The 20,514-nt window shown below is 44.1% G+C and overlaps 1 protein-coding gene across 1 annotated transcript; it reads left to right on the forward strand.

The window, feature by feature from the left end:
* The first annotated feature begins 10,045 nt into the window (after positions 1–10,045).
* dennd10 (DENN domain containing 10) lies at positions 10,046–20,414 on the forward strand. The gene is made up of 9 exons (XM_056470575.1): positions 10,046–10,495; positions 10,859–11,055; positions 11,525–11,604; positions 12,569–12,717; positions 12,962–13,073; positions 14,726–14,826; positions 14,929–15,036; positions 15,110–15,204; positions 17,313–20,414. The coding sequence occupies exons 1-9, from the start codon at positions 10,456–10,458 to the stop codon at positions 17,478–17,480; spliced, it is 1,050 nt and encodes a 349-aa protein (XP_056326550.1). The 5' UTR covers positions 10,046–10,455; the 3' UTR covers positions 17,481–20,414.
* Positions 20,415–20,514: the final 100 nt, after the last annotated feature.

Raw genomic sequence — 20,514 nt, forward strand, 5'->3', positions numbered from 1 at the left:
TTTTTTGTGACCTGCCTACATCATAGTGTTATTTTAACAAAACAATATATCAGATCGGAATAGACAGAGAATATCATAACTCAAAAGATAAAATGGTGTCCTTAGTTTAGATAGGGTGTAGGACTACAGAACTAATTTTGTCTGAAAATTTGACAAATCTTCTCTTTGGGCAATGTACCTTATCGTGTCATCAAAATGGACAAAAAAGTAATATAGAAAAATGTAACTCTGGCCTGCACTCTCAGAAAAAATGGTACAATGTTGTACCAAAAAAGGTACAAACCCTTGTCACTGGGGCAGTACTTTTAATGGAACAGTACTTTAAGACAAAGAAACAACCATTGCAGTTTGAACCTTTAAGGACATGATTTGTACCATGAGAAAACAAAATGTTCCTTTGGTTTTTATAACCTGCAGATACAATATTGTACCTTGATCAAACGTAGAAATCTGATCCATGAAGGTACCACTAGTGACAAGACACTTTGTACTTTAAGTGTCAAATCTGTTCCTTTAAGAACTATTTAAAGGCATTTTGCAATATTCAAAATCATGGGTCAACTTATTTTCAGTAAATATCAAACATCAAATAAATGTTTAAACAAATGTTTTTTTTTAAAAAGGTTTATTTTTGTGTAAATGCACCTTTTCCATTTACAAAAAAAAAAAATAATAATAATTTAACATCAATCAAAAGATCTATTTTTGCTAATCATTTCACAACACTTTTCACAAAAATGTTACAGAAATACATTCTCCCATCTACAATAAAAAACATTTTACTCCTACTGCTTTGTAATTGAATTTACTTATTTTAAAACAGAAATTGAATTATGCAAAAAGTATTGTAACGAGAAGGCAATGTGGTGGCGCAGTGGGTAGCACTCTTCACCTTGCCCTCCACTTAAGGGGTCCTTGTCCCCAGCAAGCTACCCAGGGGCCAACCTTTCTCCCTTGACTTGGAGTGTGGACCCCAGAGGGCCCCCTTGCCCCACACCTAAGGGGTCCCTGACCCCAGCAAGCTACCCAGGGCCCAACCTCTTTCCCTGGACTTGCAGTCTGGGCCTCAGAGGGCACCCTTGCCCTCCACCGAAGGGGTCCCTGACCCCAGAAGGCTACCCAGGGCCCAACCTCTTTCCCTGGACTTGCAGTCTGGGCCTCAGAGGGCACCCTTGCCCTCCACCGAAGGGGTCCCTGACCCCAGAAGGCTACCCAGGGGCCAACCTCTCTCCCTTGACTTGCAGTCTTGGCCCCAGAGTGCCCCCTTGCACTCCACCTAAGGTGTCCCTGACCCCAGCAAGCTACCCAGGGGCCAAACTCTCTCCCTAGACTTGCAGTCTGGGCTCCAGACAGCTACTTTGCCCTCTAGCAAAGGGGTCCCTGACCCCAGCAAGCTACCCTGGGGCCAACCTCTCTCCCTGGACTTGCAGTCTGGCCCCAAGAGTGTCCTTTGCCCTAGACCTAAGGTGTCCCTGACAACAGCAAGCTACCCAAGGCCCAACCTCCATCCCTTGACTTGCAGTCTTGGCCCCAGAGGGCCCCCTTGCCCTCCACCTAAGGGGTCCCTGACCCCAGCAAGCTACCCAGTGCCCAATCTCTCTCCCTGGTCTTGCAGTCTGGGCCCCAGTGGGCGCCCTTGCCTTCCACATAAGGTGTCCCTGACCTCAGCAGGCTACTTAGGGGCCAACCTCTCTCCCTGGACTTGCAGTCTGGGCCCCAGGGGGCCCCCTTGCCCTCCACCTACGGGGTCCCTGACCCCAGCAAGTTACCCAGTGGCCAAGCTCCATCCCTTGACTTGCAGTCTGGGCCCCAGACTGCCCCCTTGCCCTACACCTAAAGTGTCCCTGACCCCAGCAAGCTACCCAGGGCCCAACCTCTCTCCCAAGACTTGCAGTCTGGGCTCAAGAGGGCGCCCTTGCCTTCCACCGAAGGAGTCCTTGACCCCAGAAAGCTACCCAGGGGCCAACCTCTCTCCCTTGACTTGCAGTCTGGGCCTCAGAGGGCCCCTTTGCCCTCCAACTAAGGGGTCCCTTACCCCTGCAAGCTACCCAGGGCCCAACCTCCATCCCTTGACTTGCAGTATGGGCCCCAGACTGCCCCCTTGCCCTCCACCTAAGGTGTCCCTGACCCCAGCAAGCTACCCAGCGGCCAACCTCTCTCCCTGGACTTGCAGTCTGGGCCCCAGAGGGCACCTTGCCCTCCACCTAAGGTGTCCCTGACCCCAGCAAGCTACCCAGGGCCCAACCTCTCTCCCTGGACTTAATGTCTGGGCCCCAGAGGGTGCCCTTGACTTCCACCTAAGGGGTCCCTAACCTCAGCAGGCTACTTAGGGGCCAACCTCTCTCCCTGGACTTGCAGTATAGGCCCCATGGGGCCCCCTTGCCCTCCAACTTAGGGGTCCCTGACCCCAGCAAGCTACCCAGGGGCCAACCTCTATCCCTTGACTTGCGGTCTGGGCCCCAGAGAGCCCCTTTGCCCTCTAGCTAAGGGGTCCCTGACCCCAGTAAGCTACCCAGGGGCCAACCTCTCTCCCTGGACTTGCAGTCTGGCCCCCAGAGTGCTCCTTGCCCTCCCCCCAAAGGATCCCTGACCCAAGCAAGCTGCCCAGGGGCCAACCTCTCTCCTTGGACTGGCAGACAGGGCCCCAGAGGGCCCCCTTGCCCTCTAGCTAAAGGACCCCTGACACCAGCAAGCTACCCAGGGGCCAACCTCTCTCCCTGGACTTGCTGTCTGGCCGCCAGAGTGCCCAATTGCCCTACACCAAAGATGTCCCTGACCCCAGTAAGCTACCCAGGGACCAACCTCTCTCACTGGTCTTGCAGTCTGCGCCCCAGTGGGCCCCTTGCTCTCCACCGAAGGGGTCCCTGACCCCAGCAAGCTACCCTGGGCCCAAACTCTCTCACTGGTCTTGCAGTCTGCGCCCCAGTGGGCCCCTTGCCCTCCACCTAAGGGGTCCCTGACCACAGCAAGCTACCCAGGGGCCAACCTCTATGCCTTGACTAGCAGTCTGGGCCCCAGACTGCCCCATTGCCCTCCACCTAAGGTGTCCCTGACCCCAGCAAGCTACCCAGGGCCCAACCTCTCTCCCTGGACTTGCTGTCTGGCCGCCAGAGTGCCCAATTGCCCTACACCAAAGATGTCCCTGACCCCAGTAAGCTACCCAGGGACCAACCTCTCTCACTGGTCTTGCAGTCTGCGCCCCAGTGGGCCCCTTGCTCTCCACCGAAGGGGTCCCTGACCCCAGCAAGCTACCCTGGGCCCAAACTCTCTCACTGGTCTTGCAGTCTGCGCCCCAGTGGGCCCCTTGCCCTCCACCTAAGGGGTCCCTGACCCCAGCAAGCTACCCAGGGGCCAACCTCTATGCCTTGACTAGCAGTCTGGGCCCCAGACTGCCCCATTGCCCTCCACCTAAGGTGTCCCTGACCCCAGCAAGCTACCCAGGGCCCAACCTCTCTCCCTGGACTTGGAGTCTGGGCCCCAGAGGGCGCCCTTGCCTTCCAACGAAATGGTCCCTGACCCCAGAAAGCTACCCAGGGACCAAACTCTCTCCCTTGACTTGCAGTCTGGGCCCCAGACTGCCCCCTTGCCCTACATCTAAGGTGTCCCTGACCCCAGCAAGCTACCCAGGGTCCAAGCTCTCTCCCGTTGCCCTTTTTTTCAAAAAAAAAAAAAAAAAAAAAAAAAAAAAATTTCTACTAATGTTTTGCTTCTTAGACTTTTACACACCTGAAACTTGTCTATAGCGCTTGTTCACTGCTGCTCTTATAGTTGTGTAAATTGCTTCCTTGTCCTCATTTGTAAGTCGCTTTGGATAAAAGCGTCTGCTAAATGACTAAATGTAAAATGTAAATGTAAATGTAAATGGACTTGCAGTCTGGGCCCCAGAGGGCCTTGTTGCCCTACACCGTAGGGGTCCCTGATCCTAGAAAGCTACCCAGGGGCCATCCTCTCTCTCTTGACTTGCAGTCTGGGTAACAGAGGGCCCCCTTGCCCTCCACCTAAGGGGTCCCTGACCCCAGCAAGCTACCCAGGGGCCAACCTCTCTCCCTCGACTTGCAGTCTTGCCCCCAGAGTGCTCCTTGCCCTCCCCCCAAGGGATCCCTGACCCAAGCAAGCTACCTAGGGGCCAAACTCTCTCCCTGGACTGGCAGGCTGGGCCCCAGAGGGCCCACTTGCCCTCTAGCTAAAGGACCCCTGACACCAGCAAGCTACCCAGGGGCCAACCTCTATCCCTGGACTTGCTGTCTGGCCGCCAGAGTGCCCAATTGCCCTACACTAAAGATGTCCCTGACCCCAGTAAGCTACCCAGGGACCAACCTCTCTCACTGGTCTTACAGTCTGCGCACCAGAGGGCCAACTTGCCCTCCACCTAAAGGGTCCCTGACCCAAGCAAGCTATCCAGGGGCCAACCTCGCTCCCTGGACTTGCAGTCTGGGCCCCTCAGTTCACCCTTACCCTCCACCTAAGGGGTCCCTGACCACAACAAGCTACCCAGGGGCCAACCTCTCTCCAATGACTTGCAGTCTGGGTCCCAAAGTGCCCCTTGCCCTCCAACTAAGGGGTGCCTGACCGCAGCAAGCTACCCAGGGGTAAAACCTCTCTCCCTGGACTTGCAGTCTGGGCCCTAGTGGGCCCCCTTGCCCTCCACCTACGGGGTCCCTGACCTCAGCAGGCAACCCAATGGCCAACATCTCTCCCTGGACAAGCAGTCTGGGCCCCAGAGACCCCTTTGCTCTCCCCTTAAGGGGTTCCAGACCCCAGCAAGCTACCCAGGGGCCAACCTCTCTCCCTGGACTTGCAGTCTGGCCCCAGAGGGCCCCCTTGCCCTCAACCAGAAGTGTCCCTGACCCCAACAAGCTACCCAGGGAAAAACCCCTGCCCCTAGATTTACAGTCTGGGCCCCTGAGAACCCCTTTGCCCTCTAGCTAAGGGGTCCCTGACCCCAGCAAGCTACCCAGGGGTCAACCTCTCTCCCTGAACTTGCAGTCTGGGCCCCAGAGGGCCCCTTGCCCTCCCTCTAAGGCAGCCCTGACCTCAGCATCCCTGACCTCAGCATCCCTGACCTCAGCAGGCTACAGTGCCAGCCACTGTCCCTGGGTGGCAGTTTGGGCTCTTGAGGGCCCCTTGCCCTCCAGTTGCACGGTCTGTGGCCCCAACGGGCTACCCCAGGGGACAGCCACTCTCCCTGGGTGGCAGTTTGGTCTCTTGAGGGCCCTTTGTCCTCCAGCTGCAGGGTCTGTGACCCAGGCAGGCTGCCCCAGGGGCCAGCCACTGTCTCTTGGTGACAGTTTGGGTTCTTGAGGGCCCCTTGCCCTTCAGCTGCAGGTTCTCTGACCTCAGCAGGTTGCCCCAGGGACCCGCCACTCTCCCTGGGTTGTAGTTTTGGCTCTTGAGGGCCCCTTGCCCTTCAGTTGCAGGGTCTATGACTCCAGCAGGCTGCCCCTGGGGCCGGCCACTCTCCCTGGGTAGCAGTTTGGGCTCTTGAGGGCCCCTTGCCCTCCAGCTGCAGGGTCGGTGACTTAGGCAGGCTGCCCCAGGGGCCAGCCACTCCCCCTGGGTTGCAGTTTGGGCTCTTGAGGGCCCCTTGTCCTCCAGCTGCAGGGTCTGTGACCCCAGCGGGCTGCCCCAAGGGCCAGTTACTGTCCCTGGGTGGCAGTTTGGGCTCTTGAGGGCCCCTTGACCTTTGGTTGCAGGGTCTGTGACCCAAGCAGGCTGCCCCAGGGGCCAGCCACTGTCCCTGGGTGAGAGTTTGGGATCTTGAGGGCCCCTTGCCTTAAGCTGCAGGGTCTCTGACCCTAGCAGGTTGCCCCAGGGTCCAGCCACTCTCCCTGGGTTGTAGTTTGGGCTCTTGAGGGGCCTTGCCTTCCAGCTGCAGGGTCTGTGACCCCAGCAGGCTGCCCCAGGGGCCAGACACTGTCTCTGGGTGGCAGTTTGGGCTCTTGAGGGCCCCTTGCCCTTCAGCTGCAGGGTCTCTGACACCAGCAGGTTACCCCAGGGTCCAGCCACTCTCCCTGGGTTACAGTTTGGGCTCTTGAGGGCCCCTTGCCTTCCAGCTGCAGGGTCTGTGACCCCTTTGGGCTGCCCCAGAGGCCAGCCACTCTCGCTAGGTTGCAGTTTGGGCTCTTGAGGGCCCCTTGCCCTTCAGCTGCAGCGTCTCTGACACCAGCAGGTTGCCCCACGGTCCAGCCTCTCTCCCTGGGTTGTAATTTGGGCTCTTGAGGGCCCCTTGCCTTCCAGCTGCAGGGTCTGTGACCCCCAGCAGGCTGCCCCAGGGCAATCGACTGTTCCTGGGTGGCAGTTTGGGCTCTGAAGGTCAAAATTGCCTTCCAGCTGCAGGGTCTGTGACCCCAGCAGGCTGTCCCAGGTGCCAGCCACTGTTTCTGGGTAGCAGTTTTGGCTCTTGAGGGCCCCTTGCCCTTCAGCTGCAGGGTCTCTGACCCCAGCGGGTTGCCCCACGGTCTAGCCACTCTCCCTGGGTTGTAGTTTTGGCTCTTGAGGGCCCCTTGCCTTCCGACTGCAGGGTCTGTGACCCCAGCAGGCAACCCCAGGGGCCAGCCACTCTCCCTGTGTTGCCGTTTGGGCTCTTGAGGGCCCTTTGTCTTCCAGCTGAAGGGTCTCTGAACACAGCGGGCTGCCCCAGGGGCCTGCCACTCTCCCTGGGTGGCAGTTTGGGCTCTTGAGGGCCCCTTGTCCTCCAGCTGAAGGGTCTGTGACCCCAGCGGGCTGCCCCAGGGGCCAGCTACTGTCCCTGGGTGGCAGTTTGGGCTCTTGAGGGCCCCTTGTCCTTCCAGCTGCAGGGTCTGTGACCCCAGCAGGCTGCCCCAGGTGCCAGCTACTGTCCCTGGGTGGCAGTTTGGGCTCTTGAGGGCCCCTTGTCCTCCAGCTGCAGGGTCTGTGACCCTAGCAGGCTGCCCCAGGGGCCAGTTACTGTCCCTGGGTGGCAGTTTGGGCTCTTGATGGCCCCTTGTCCTTCAGATGAAGGTTCTGTGACCCCAGTGGGCTGCCCCAGGGGCCTGCCACTCTCCCTGGGTGGCAGTTTGGGCTCTCGAGGGCCCCTTGTCCTCCAGTGAAGGGTCTGTGACCCCAGCGGGTTGCCCCAGGGTCCAGCCACTCTCACTGGGTTGCAATTTGGGCTCTTGAGGGCCCCTTGTCCTCCAGCTGCAGGGTCTGTGTCCCCAGTGGGCTTCCCCAGGGTCCAGCCACTGTCCCTGGGTGGCAGTTTGGGCTCTTGAGGGCCCCTTGTCCTCCAGCTGCAGGGTCTGTGACCCCAGCAGGCTTCCCCAGGGTCCAGCCACTGTCCCTGGGTGGCAGTTTGGGCCCTTGAGGGCCCCTTGTCGTCCAGCTGAAGGGTCTGTTACCCCAGCGGGTTGCCCCAGGGTCCAGCCACTCTCCCTGGGTTGCAGTTTGGGCTCTTGAGGGCCCCTTGTCCTCCAGCTGAAGGGTCTGTGACCCAGGCAGGCTGCCCCAGGGGCCAGCTACTGTCCCTGGGTGGCAGTTTGGGCTCTTGAGGCCCCCTTGTCCTCCAGCTGCAGGGTCTGTGACCCCAGCGGGCTGCCCCAGGGGCCAGCTACTGTCCCTGGGTTGCAGTTTGGGCTCTTGAGGGCCCATTGTCCTCCAGCTGCAGGGTCTGTGACCCCAGCGGGCTGCCCCAGGGGCCAACTACTGTCCCTGGGTGGCAGTTTGGGCTCTTGAGGGCCCGTTGTCCTCCAACTGAAGGGTCTGTGACCCCAGTGGGCTGCCCCAGGGGCCTGCCACTCTCCCTGGGTTGCAGTTTGGGCTCTTGAGGGCCCCTTGTCCTCCAGCTGAAGCAACTGTGACCCCAGCGAGCTGCCCCAGGGGCCAGCTACTGTCCCTGGGTGGCAGTTTGGGCTATTGAGGGCCCCTTGTTCTCCAGCTGAAGGGTCTGTGACCCCAGTGGGCTGCCCCAGGGGCCTGCCACTCTCCCTGGGTTGCAGTTTGGGCTCTTGAGGGCCCCTTGTCCTCCAGACGAAGGAACTGTGACCCCAGCGGGCTGTCCCAGGGTCCAGCCACTCTCCCTGGGTTGCAGTTTGGGCTCTTCCAGCTGCAGGGTCTGTGACCCCAGCAGGCTGCCCCAGGGGCCAGCTACTGTCCCTGGGTGGTAGTTTGGGCTCTTGAGGGCCCCTTGTCCTCCAGCTGCAGGGTCTGTGACCCCAGCAGGCTGCCCCAGGGGCCAGCTACTGTCCCTGGGTGGCAGTTTGGGCTCTTGAGGGCCCCTTGTCCTCCACCTGCCGGTATCTGTAAAGTACCAGTGGCGAAGCTCTCAGCATCACTGATGCACACAAGCCCTCACAGCACGTCAAGCTGCAAACCACATGAGGGACCCTAACCTAACCTACCCTACCCTAACAGACGCCACAAATCACTAAACGCATCGAAACACTCTGAAGAGTCCAGCGACTGACCAGCAACACGAGAACAACCGATCAGAAACCCTCAACAAACGTGCAGAAACCCACCTGAAGACCACAGCAATGCAGTAAAGACCACCGAGAGAACCAAGAGCCTCAAGTCAACAACACCAACAATCAATAAAAGCCAGCAATTTATGAAACAAAACATGCAAAAGGAAACTTACTGTGAACTTGCTCTACATCTATGTACAGTATATACATACACAGGCCTGCAGTGTGGTTTGGGACACTGTGAAGATTCAGCATCTGGGCCTCTTTCTGCTGGGCTTCTCAGGCAGTGGCTCTCCACTGATGTCCACATGGACTCGAGGAGCGATGCTGTTTGGTCTGGATCCACATCTGCTCTCCGTGATGAGGATTCGTCCATCAGCCTGCTCCGTCTCTTCCACTACAGGACACCTGAGCGCCTCCCACAGCCGCTGCTTGATCTCCAGGCCCAGCTGCAGGCTGTAAGGACGGTTCTTTATCATGGGCTCCACCACAGAACGGTAGATGTCCTGGTAGGCCTGAACACTGTAGCCATGAATGGTGAGTGGCTCCTCCTGCTGTCCCGCATCCACTGAAGACACTGGGGATGCTGGATGGAGAGGTGGACGTAGAGGTGGAAGGACAGCCTCGTTCCTCAGGTGATGCTGCTCCAAACCTGGGTCAGAGATACTGTAAGTGTGATCTAACCTGACCACAGCTGCAGGATCCTGAACAGATGGGACACCCTCCAGGCAGAAGTCTTTCAGATGGGCTGGAAGAGTCCTGGTCCTTCGGAGGCGTCGTTGCTCCATTAAGATCAACTTTCCAAATCAGACAAATCTGCTGAAACTTGTCAGACTGGAGAGTTCAAAGAGCTTGAGTGAGCAGATTCAGAGAGTTGTGTTGATTTCCAGTGTAAACTCAAGTCGCCGTGGTGACAGAATATTGAACTGGTTTAAATGTAAACAACAGTTGATCAGCAGAAAGTCAATCAGAGCAGTAGAAGAGCTCTTCTCCATTGATTCTCTGTTACACATTTGGTCTTTTTACAGAATAAATATGCAAATATAGTGTACACATTTAACAAATTTTAAGTTAAATGTGATTATATAATAATAATAATAATAATAATATTAATTAATTTTTTAGATCATAACTGGGTTTAGAACCCACAATAAAAATAAAAACTAAAACATACTATCTGCAATTATTTATTTATTTATTTATAAAGAAGATTTCAGTGATTTTTTGATTTATAGTGCCATTTTCTATATTAGAAATGCGGTCCCTTTTTTAATTTATATTACCCTAAAAATAACAGTGGCGTGGTTTTAAATATAAAATATAATATAAAGTACGAACAAACAAAGGATATTCGAGCAATGTGGCTAAATTGGGTAGGACCAGTGGGTATTTTTTTAATGATTTTAGTTGATTTTCTATATATATATATATATATATATATATATATATATATATATATATATATATATATATATATATATATATATATATATATATATATATATATATATATATATAGGTCTGCGAAATGGACAACTTGAATCACACCAAACCACAAGATGGCAGTATGATTATAAATGTTTAGTTGAAGCCAGACGGAAAAAAAACCCCGGAAAAAGCGTGTTGATCACTTGACCATCAGTGGATGCTTAGTGTTTTTGACAAGTTTTCGATTTATATATATTTCTTTTTCCTTTTTTTGTCCTCCTATGCTGCACTTAACGGATTTATTACAACTTAGCAACGGATTCGACCAAACTCATATGATAGTAGCGACTTAATAATATTAACACAGACATTTTATATAAAAATTGCATATTTAAAGTGAATAATCTGTTTTTTTTGTGGGGTTTTTTGTACATTTTAATTGTTTTCTGGATAGGCTAAGTTATACCGTCGTGTTTCATAGTGGACCGTGTCTGTTCGAGCTGACAAGACTTCCATATGTTTTCCAAACATTAAAAAGATATAAACTGTTTTAACTATAAACATAGCGTATTAAAACCAGACTACGCTGAATAAGTTATGGGATATGGCTACACCAGAGCTGATGCTGAGCCTTGGACTAATTGGTAAGTTAAAAAAACTGAAGTGTTAAACCATTTATATATGTGTAGATTATGTGTTAACAAAAGTTACATAAAATAAAGTGATAATTAAACAAGAAATACAATTCTCTTATTATTAATTGACCCTTATATATATTTTTTTAACCCATGGAAGAATATTTTTCTTTCTGGCCTGGTCACCATTCACTTTCATTCTGTGGTGACAATATACAGTGATAGTCAATGTGGACTGAGGCAGCCACTCTCTAGCATTTTGTCATTTGGTTTTGTGTAGAAGAAAACGCCATGAAATTGAATAACATGAATTCAGTATAATTTATAAAATAATTATTATATTGCTAGTAACATAATTTCTCTTTTCCACAGAGAAGGATGTAAATGCAGACACACTTTGGGTTTGGTGTTATCCTTCCATCGATGCTGATCTTCGAGAAGTGATGTTGAGAAAATGCTGCTTGACGCTGGACAATCAGGTACTGCACACCTTTGTATTTGGACAGTACTGTCGGACGTGGTACTACATCACCACTGTCGAGGTCCAGGAGCCCACTGTGCTTAAAAAGGTACGAGACTTAGAGATTTAACCTACTATCTACCTAATTCTAGAGTACTTTAATGGGTGAAAATTACAATAACATCACAAATGACTGGATGAGTTATGTAAATGGATAAACTTAAAAGAGTGGGGCTGAATAAAAATGTCTAGCATTGTGTTAACCACTTATTTAACAATCTCTGTGAGTGTGCATGAATAAAATTACTATTAGATAATAATTTAGTTTGAAAAAAAATCTAGAGTTGTGTTTGACAAGAATCTCAAAATGAGTCCCCAAAACATAACTTCCATCTGGACAATGTGGAGCATTTCATTCAGGTTTTAATATTTTTGTGGACAATTGAGAGGGTGGGAGTTATAAAATATTACAGTGCGTACTAAAATGTATTTTGTGACTTCTTCTATTTATATGTGTGTTAGCCTAAAGTACATATTTTTAATGTAAATGATAACTGAATGTTCCATTTCATTCAAAGGTGACACATTTCTCAATAGTTGTCACAGCTAAGGACTTCAACCCTGAAAAATACGCTGCATTCAGTAGAGTTCTGTGCAGGTATGTTTAACACACTCCCTGTGTTGTATGTGAATGAATGGTTTTAGTGTTAAAGTGCCACTAGGAGGAATTATAATAAATAAATTAAATTAAGTCCATATTTTGGTTTCGGAAGTCCCCAAGAACAAGTTGACATACAGGCAAGTAAAAAAAACAACAACCTTTTTTGTTTACAATACGCATTTATATATATATATACACACACACACACACACACACACACACACACACACACACACATATATATATATATATATATATATATATATATATATATATGTATTTGCTTTTTTTATAAACATTTATTTAAAGATTTGCAATGACACTGGTATAGGTGTCTCATGTCATCATATACAATAATATATTATACAATTATACTATTATACAATCGTCCATCGGCTAGTAATTCAAGTCTTTTATGAAGTGTAAAATTAACAATTTTTTTTTAAAACAAATATGAAATAATTATAAAAATAGTCTTTTAAGATACATTGTTCAAAAATTGCCATAGAGGATTCCAGATATGCCAGAAATCATCTGATTTTTGACGCAAGTCATGAGTCAGTTTTTCTAAGAGTAAGAAAATGGCCGATTTATCCACATATTGACAGAAGGAATGTTAGGAGGATGATAAATAACTGGAGATAGGGCAAAAGATTTACCAATAATCTTCTGAACTAATTTGTGGATTTCTATATATATAATATTTTTATATATTATAAATAAAAATTAAAGTATAAAATATTAAAGTTTTATCACAGTACGTTTTTATTACAATAGACATAACTTTTTTTATTTAAATGATATAAAGTCTGTTCTTTAAAACAAGATCAGAATGAGAATTATATTCAAAAGCATTCCAGAATTATATTCATAATTTCCAACGTTACTTTTGCTGGCCTACACCATTATTTATTATTTGGTCATTATTTTTGTCTGTAAGCATCTTTTTGATTTTGTCCAGGACATACATGAAACATGGAAGTCCTGTGAAGATGATGGAAGGCTACATTGCTGTTCTGACTAAAGGAATATGCCAGAGTGATGAGAACGGCTCTTTCCTTCTTAAAGATTATGATGTCAGGAAGGCTCTCCTGGCTGGCTCTTTAAAAGGTAACAATGAACATTTTAATGCACATTACAAGCACTTCCAGTAGCATTTAGCAAGAACTGAACAGCTAATGTCACCTGATGTAATGCATCATATACTTTTACTTATCATAGCCATGTGCTTAATAATAAATTTTATTTAAACCTTTCCAAAAAAACGTCTCATTTCAGTTAAAAAAAGCTTTATAGTTTGTTGCAGTATAGTTAAGACTTTATAAGACATATCATTTAAAAAAAATTTTTTTAGATGTTGTGTCACAGTTTGGTATGGAAACCATCATCCTATACACAGCACTAATGCTGAAGAAACGAGTGGTGGTGTATCATCCACGAATTGAGGCACTGCTGGAGTTCACAAGGTAAACACTGAAATTTCTATGAAAAATAAATTTCCTTAATTAGCATTCTTAATCCTATTGAGGAAGATTTACTAAAATATGTAGAAGTTATATTGTAAATTTAAAAATTACTTCTCTTGATTTTGTTATTCAAAATATCTTCATTGTCACATTGCTATTGAGAAATCATTCTGACATGCTGTTCTAGTGCTCAGAAAACAATGTTTTAGCAGTTTTTCCATTAATATAATATTATGGACATTTTGAAATTCCAGCTTTAAAAAAATTATGGATTGAAATAATGGATTGTAAATGAAAATAAAATATATAGATTATATATATAGTATATAGAATTATTAGCCCCCTTTGAATTTTTCTTTCTTTTTTAAATATTTCCCAAATGATATTTAACAGAGCAAGGACATTTTCACAGTACGTCTGGTAATATTTTTTCCTCTGGAGAAACTCTTATTTGTTTTATTTTGACTAGAATAAAAGCAGTTTTTAATTTTTTAAACACCATTTTAGGGCCAAAATTATTAGCCTCTTTAAGCTATATATTTTTTTTGATATTCTACAGAACAAAACATCATTATACAATAACTTGCCTAGTTAACCTAATTAACCTAGTTTAGCCTTTAAATGTCACTTTAAGCTGTATAAAAGTGTCTTGAAAAATATCTAGTAAAATATTATTTACTGTCATCATGGCAAAGATAAAATAAATCAGTTATTAGAAATGAGTTATTAAAACTATTATGTTTAGAAATGTATTGAAAAAAATCTCTCGGTTAAACAGAAACTGTGGACAAAAAATAAACAGGGGGGCTAATAATTCTGACTTCAATTGTACACGTCTAAAATCTACATAAAATATGTACATATACACAAGTATAAAATAATTACAAACTCAAATAATTACAAACTCAATTTAGGTGGAGATAGGTGGAGATATATATATATATATATATATATATATATATATATATATATATATATATATATATATATATATAGGACAACATGAAAAACTACAATAAAACCATTGATCAAATATAAATATGTGCAACAGAAAAACTCATATGACTTGACCACAACTGATCTCATGTGATTGGATAACAAGACAACTTTGTTGTCTTCGCAGCTTTGCTAAAAACATAATCAAAATATTTTTGCAGAAACAAAATACATTTGCAGCAAGATTCTTTGATGGTCGTAAAAGAATAATTTACAAATTTTATGAACCTTTGATAAAAAAGTGGTAAATTTTAAAACAAAACAAAAAATGTAACATGAAACTTTTAAATATAATTTTTTTGATAATAGTGATTTTTTTTTAAAAATGGTAACACTACATTATGGTGTGTTAGTTAATGATAATGAATTTCCTAATATGAACAAACAATGAACAAAACGTTTTTGCTAGTGATTGTTGGTTAATGCAAATTCAGTCATTCATTGTTAGCTCACGGTGCATTAACTAATGTTAACTAGCATGAATTTGGATGTTAATAATACATCAGTAAATGTTGGACTATGATTTATAAATGCTGTACAAGCATTGTTCATTATCAGTTCATGTTAGATACATTATCTAGTGAAACCTTATTTTAAGGTGTGATTTAAAAAAAAAAAAAAAAAAAGTTTTTTTTTTTTTTTTTTTGTGAAAGCAGAGCTCTTCCTGGTCTAGTGTGGCATAGGAAAGATTGGTCCATCCTTCACCCTTTTGTTCACCTGGACAATGATGAGCTGGAAAACCTAAAGGTCTGTACAGGTAAGGATCATTTCTTTTCCTTCTAATACACTAGATATTGATATGTTTACCACACTTTGCTACATGTAGTACTATTATTAATCATTTCTGTGTTCTCTGCAGGGTATGTGGCAGGGTTTGTCGATCCTGAAGTCAGAGACCGATCAGACTTGTATGATGTGTTTGTTAATCTTCCAGACAGTGAGATTACTGTTTCACAAAATGCCAAAGGTGAGAGATTTGTGACTGGCACTGAGCTGAATCGACATGTGGATGTTTAACCCACTGTACCGTCTGTTTATAGAGGCAATGTCAATGGGGAAACTCCATAAAGAGATCGGCAACTTCATAGTTCAGGCTGCAGAGGACGCTGATCGCACAGATGCACAGGTTATTAAGGTGAACTATGAATAACTACACAACATGCTGTATTTTCTGGTAAATACTTACAGTATTTTAACTTCTTTCCACAACATATATTACAAAAATGACTTGCATAATGCAACTCAAAATTATCAAAACATGCACAAAAAGTCTTCCGGAGATATCTTCCGGAGATTTGCGGTCATCACCCTCAGATGTATGATAAAATCAATATTTGTCCACTGATTTGTGCTATAAATGCAATTTCTGTATGATTCAAATCATTTCAATCGATTTTATGATCAAAATCGCTGTATTTTGCATATCTCCTGTTTAATTACACTGTAAGCAGCGAGGTGAGGCAGCACCGAGCTATGCCTCGCATCAAATTGTGCAATCCCTTGCAAACTGGGTTGAGCCAATGTGATGGTTTATTAAAATGTTTTTATACACTGTAGATGTTTTTATTGTATGTCCTCACTTTCCATGTAATAGATAATGTATTTCACGAATGTCTGGTAGTGTAAGGACATAAAGCCCCACTGAAAAGACATAAGGTGAGGCAGGCAGTAGCTCTACCTCAATGAAGGGGGCGCACGCGGGTTCACAGTTATTCTTTTTCGGTGGTTGCTCTTCTTCTACATAGTCAAGTAAAGTTCAAGCAGTCCGTTAGTTTATGTTTATCTCTGCTCAAAAATTTCTCAAAATTGAAAGAGCGAGCGAGCGAGCGGTCCGCGTATCCGCTGTGGTCCTGTGATGCTTATTATAGACGATTTCAATGTGTCAATTTCACCGGCCCATGAACATTTCCTGCTTGTGAAACTATTTCATAACTGTGACAAGAGGCAATTAAATTATATCTTAATGTTAAAACGGCTGCCATAAAATTTTTATCAATATGTGGACCTTTTTTGGATGATCTGAAGCTATAGATATTAAAAATCTAAAACAGGAACTAGGTTAGAACCATTGTTATTGTTTGCATCCCTCAAAATGGTCTATAGTTGTCTGTGGCATCCACCTTGTTTTTTGGGAGGCAAATAAATTGGGTGCATATATTTGTAAGTCAATGCCTCACCAGCCACAAACCTCACTGCACGTCACTTGTTATCTTCGGATCATGCAGACAAAAGCCCCCCAGAAAGTATTGTAAGAATGGGTTTTAACCACAGCAGTTCGAACTGTTGTTCTGTCGAGCGACTAAAAAGTTATCAGCATGATGGTATAATAATGGCAGTATTAATAGCTAAAATTGTGGGAGAGCGTTGATATTATGTGATTGTAGTGTATGCAATATGGAGCAATTATGTGTTGATGTTAAATCAAATGTAATTCACAAATACTTGAAAATGAAATGATTTAATGACAATAATTCTCTATGGTTACAACTGAATTAGTTACAAATAACTGTAAAAAATATGATAAAATTTGAAATTATAAAAACATATGATATAAGTTTTACCCAGCTTAAATGTAAAAATAAAGTTACTAAAGAAAGAGAGAGACAGGGGGAGAGAGAGAGAGACAAGTAGGCCTCAAAGAGGCAGAGAAGATGACCTCCAGAGCAGGAGAGAACCAGATCAGGAAAAGACAGGCCAAGAAAAGAGGCAGAGCAAAAGTTTACCAGCTATTTTGTCTCTTTCTTGACCATGTGACCAAAGCATAAATACTGAGACATTCAAACTGACCAATCAACATGGGACCACATCGTAAACCCCCCCCTAAGTCCACACACCAGGCCCTGACCTTATCAGTATCCGCCTTTGGAATTTGTGTGAGCCTTCTTTGGTGGAAAAAGACATATAAACAAATGCATATGATAATTTTCATTCCTACAGTATTGACATTTATAAGGCAAACCATTCTCAAATAAATGAAAAATGATTAAAACCCAAAGCCCCTTAGATTTAGACCATAAATGGCTGAACTCTGTTTGAACTGTCTGTGTCTGGCATTTTGATGTTCTTTTAAAATCTACTCATTCAAACCCTTTTTAGACTGTTAGTCTGATTTTCAACAAATATGACTCTTTTATAGTTAGATGATATCTTTTTCAGATTACAGAAACTTTATCCAAAAATGCAAACCCCACAACGTTAGTTTAACCTAACCACTTTTTTTTCCATGTTTCAATTTATCTCCAGGAGATTTCAGTCAAAACTAAAGAGATCCTCAGTAACTTGATGTCTCTGGCTGATGATGCAGACAACTCTAAACTGACTTTGGAGAGTCTGAAGCAGCGGCACTATCCTCCAGCGACTGAGAACTTCCTGTTTCACTTAGCAGCGGCTGAGCAACTGCTGAAGATCTGAACAGTCGCTGGATCCTGACCCACAGGCATGAACACATTCAGGAATTTACCATTTACAGTGAGATCACATATTGAACTGGAACATTCAAAAGAATATTGGTCTAATTTTGAAGATGCGAGCCGGTCATATAGAAATATAAAGGTATAAAGACATACAAAATATAACTACAAACAGTTAAGACACCCTATTAAATTATGTTTCTTTTTATATCATATTAAGACATTAAAAATGATCTGAAATCTGGCAGGTCTTAAAATTTCGGAAATAAAACCTCAGATGAACAACAACATGTAGTATTGACAGAAGTCAGGCACTGCTAATCAAATGCCTGAAATTATCATTGGGGGCCTTCAGGTGTTAACAATACACATCTGAGCTGAAATCATTTCATGCAACAAGTCAATGATCCCAAGCAAATCGACAACAGTAAGAAAAAATGTCAAGTGTTGCAATAGTCCCGTCAAAATCCAAACCTCATCCTCACAGAAAAATTGTGTGGGGATGAAAAAACTCCAAAAGTCCTCCAGAATGTTCTAAAAGACTGATAATGTCTTAAGGACAATCAGTACATTAAGGCCCAATCCCAATTCTATCCCTTCCCCTTCCTCTTGGCCCTTGAAACAGAGTGTGAAGGGGACGGGCTTCAAAATTTACCGCTAAGAAATGGCATAACACTACAACACCTGCACAGGTCGCCATATGTCATTATGATCTCTTGCTTCATATGAGATTGATGACGGAGACCGCTGTAGTTATTCCAGTTGCACTATTTTTTTGGTATTTATCTTCAGGAAATCACTGAAGGCAATGATATCATGACGATGTAATGTGGCAATAAGATCGTAACTGTACTGTGTATTTACACAGTGGCCATATTCATCTATGTAAACACACCAAAAACACCATTAACATTATAGCAGACACTGTAAAAAGGTCATTCACAGCCACTAGACTTTTCTGACAGGGTATTCGAGTGTCTTCGAGTGACAATGTTGTGGGACTGCTATATAGGAATTTAGCATTTGTTTTTAAAGCATGATTGTAGAACACGAACGCGGTTATGAATGTATTAAAACATGTGCTTGTTTGTTGTAAAAATTCGTAATGATGACAAAAATACTCATTTGTGCATCTCCTGACTTCTGTGTGCTGCCGTTGTGGCTGGTGTATTCTGTGAAATTTTCTTACCCCTTGGTTTCGAGTGTGGTCCTGGAAAATCTCCATTTCAAGGGCAATCTAGCCCTTCACTTTAGCCCTACGCCTTCAAGCTAAAGAGAATCATGAACACTCAAAATGAGGGGGAAGGGCTAAGGGGTAGAATTGGGATTGGGCCTAAGTAACTACTGCTAAAAGTGGATCTACAGTAATCGGAATCATAAACTATCCTAAGTTTGTCACCCATGGCTTTTATATCTTGGCTTTATATTGTAAATAATAACATGGTGTGATATGTCATGTGATGTTGTTCATCTGAGGATTTATCTTCCAAATATTAAATCCTGCCAAGGACTATGAAAACCATGAAATTCAATAGGGTGTCCTAAATTTGTTCATGACTGCTTAACGTGTCTATTTAAGATTTAATGCTGAATGCGATATTTCTAAGCATCAACACAGGTTTGATTTAAAAAAATAATAATTTTCAAACCTTTTGGTAGCACTTTGATCCAAGTTAAGGAACAATATATGCATAAGCATTCCTGAGGTATCTAATTAAGTTGTTCATAATCATAGTTTTGCATGCGGTTTTAACTTTTTTTTAAGATTAAAACATTGCACATTGATGTAAAAGGGCTCTCAGCTGCTTACTTCATACATAACTAAAAGACATTTAACTGTAAAACAATAATAGTGTTGTTAATGGCTAGTATGCACACAGACTTTAAATTTTCAGCCAGCCCAAGTGCTTCCAGTCACGCCATGACAAAGTTTCCACGTTTAAGATCTAATTTCTTCAAAGATCAGTGATCTTCAGTGCCTGATAGTTATATGATATAAAATGGGTATCAGACCAGGCAAGATGCACTGCATTAAATTCATTTTTTTGCACCATGTCTTTAAAATATGGAAATTTATTTTACAAATATAATTTTAATGGAGTTTCTGCCTGCTGCTACTGACGGTGCTAGTGTTTACATGGTCTTTCATCTCATTTTACGCTTGAACAACTAAATGAATGCTTAAGTCTATTTAACAGATTATATTTTAATTACATTACATAAGGAATATACATGCTGTATAAGGAAACTTATGAAATTTAAAATAGCCATGTAAACCTTTCACTGGAAGTTTATCATTGGCTGAAAAACAGTAGCCGTGAATATATGTCTTTGTTAATCTAAAATAGAATTGGGTTCCATTAAATGCTGAATGTAAAGAAATTAAATCCTGAAAAACCAGAGTGCCAAAATGATTGGAATGAATATGATTTTAATTAACAATCTGTAGGTATATTCCTGTAAAAGTACTTTTTATTAATATATAGTATTTGAAAGTATAAATATTCATTCCTAATTTTTAGATTCCTAACTTTGTTCCCACATTTTGCATTTCCATTGAGTGCATATAATATTGACATTTACATTCCTTTGTGCTTTTTGTTTAATCTTCTTAATGGTAATCCCCTTGTAATCAATTACTAATCTCTGTGCCTAAAGAGATCCTGAAAGACATTCTGATCATACATGCAATATGTCTTGTAATATATGAGGATGGTCAGACTCTACCTAACTCAAACATTGATGTTTCCTCTGATGTTTGAATAAATGTGAACAATTAATATATTTAAAACGTCCAAAAGTGAAAAAAGGGTCTGATGACGTGATGAATGTTTAAGTGTCTTTTAGTATTATTTGTTCAGATCCATTTCAGTGAAGTGTTTAAACCATTTTCATCCTGAAATGCAGCTATTAAATTAATACAGATTCAAAAACATATATTTGTCCCTCTTCCTTTAGCCATTAAAGTTCTGCTATGATGGGTTTTTAATTTAGCAGAGAGGTTTTTTGACACTGAGAAAAGAGTTAATGCTGCA

This window comes from Danio aesculapii, chromosome 13 (assembly GCF_903798145.1).
Source record: "Danio aesculapii chromosome 13, fDanAes4.1, whole genome shotgun sequence".
NCBI lineage: Eukaryota > Metazoa > Chordata > Actinopteri > Cypriniformes > Danionidae > Danio > Danio aesculapii.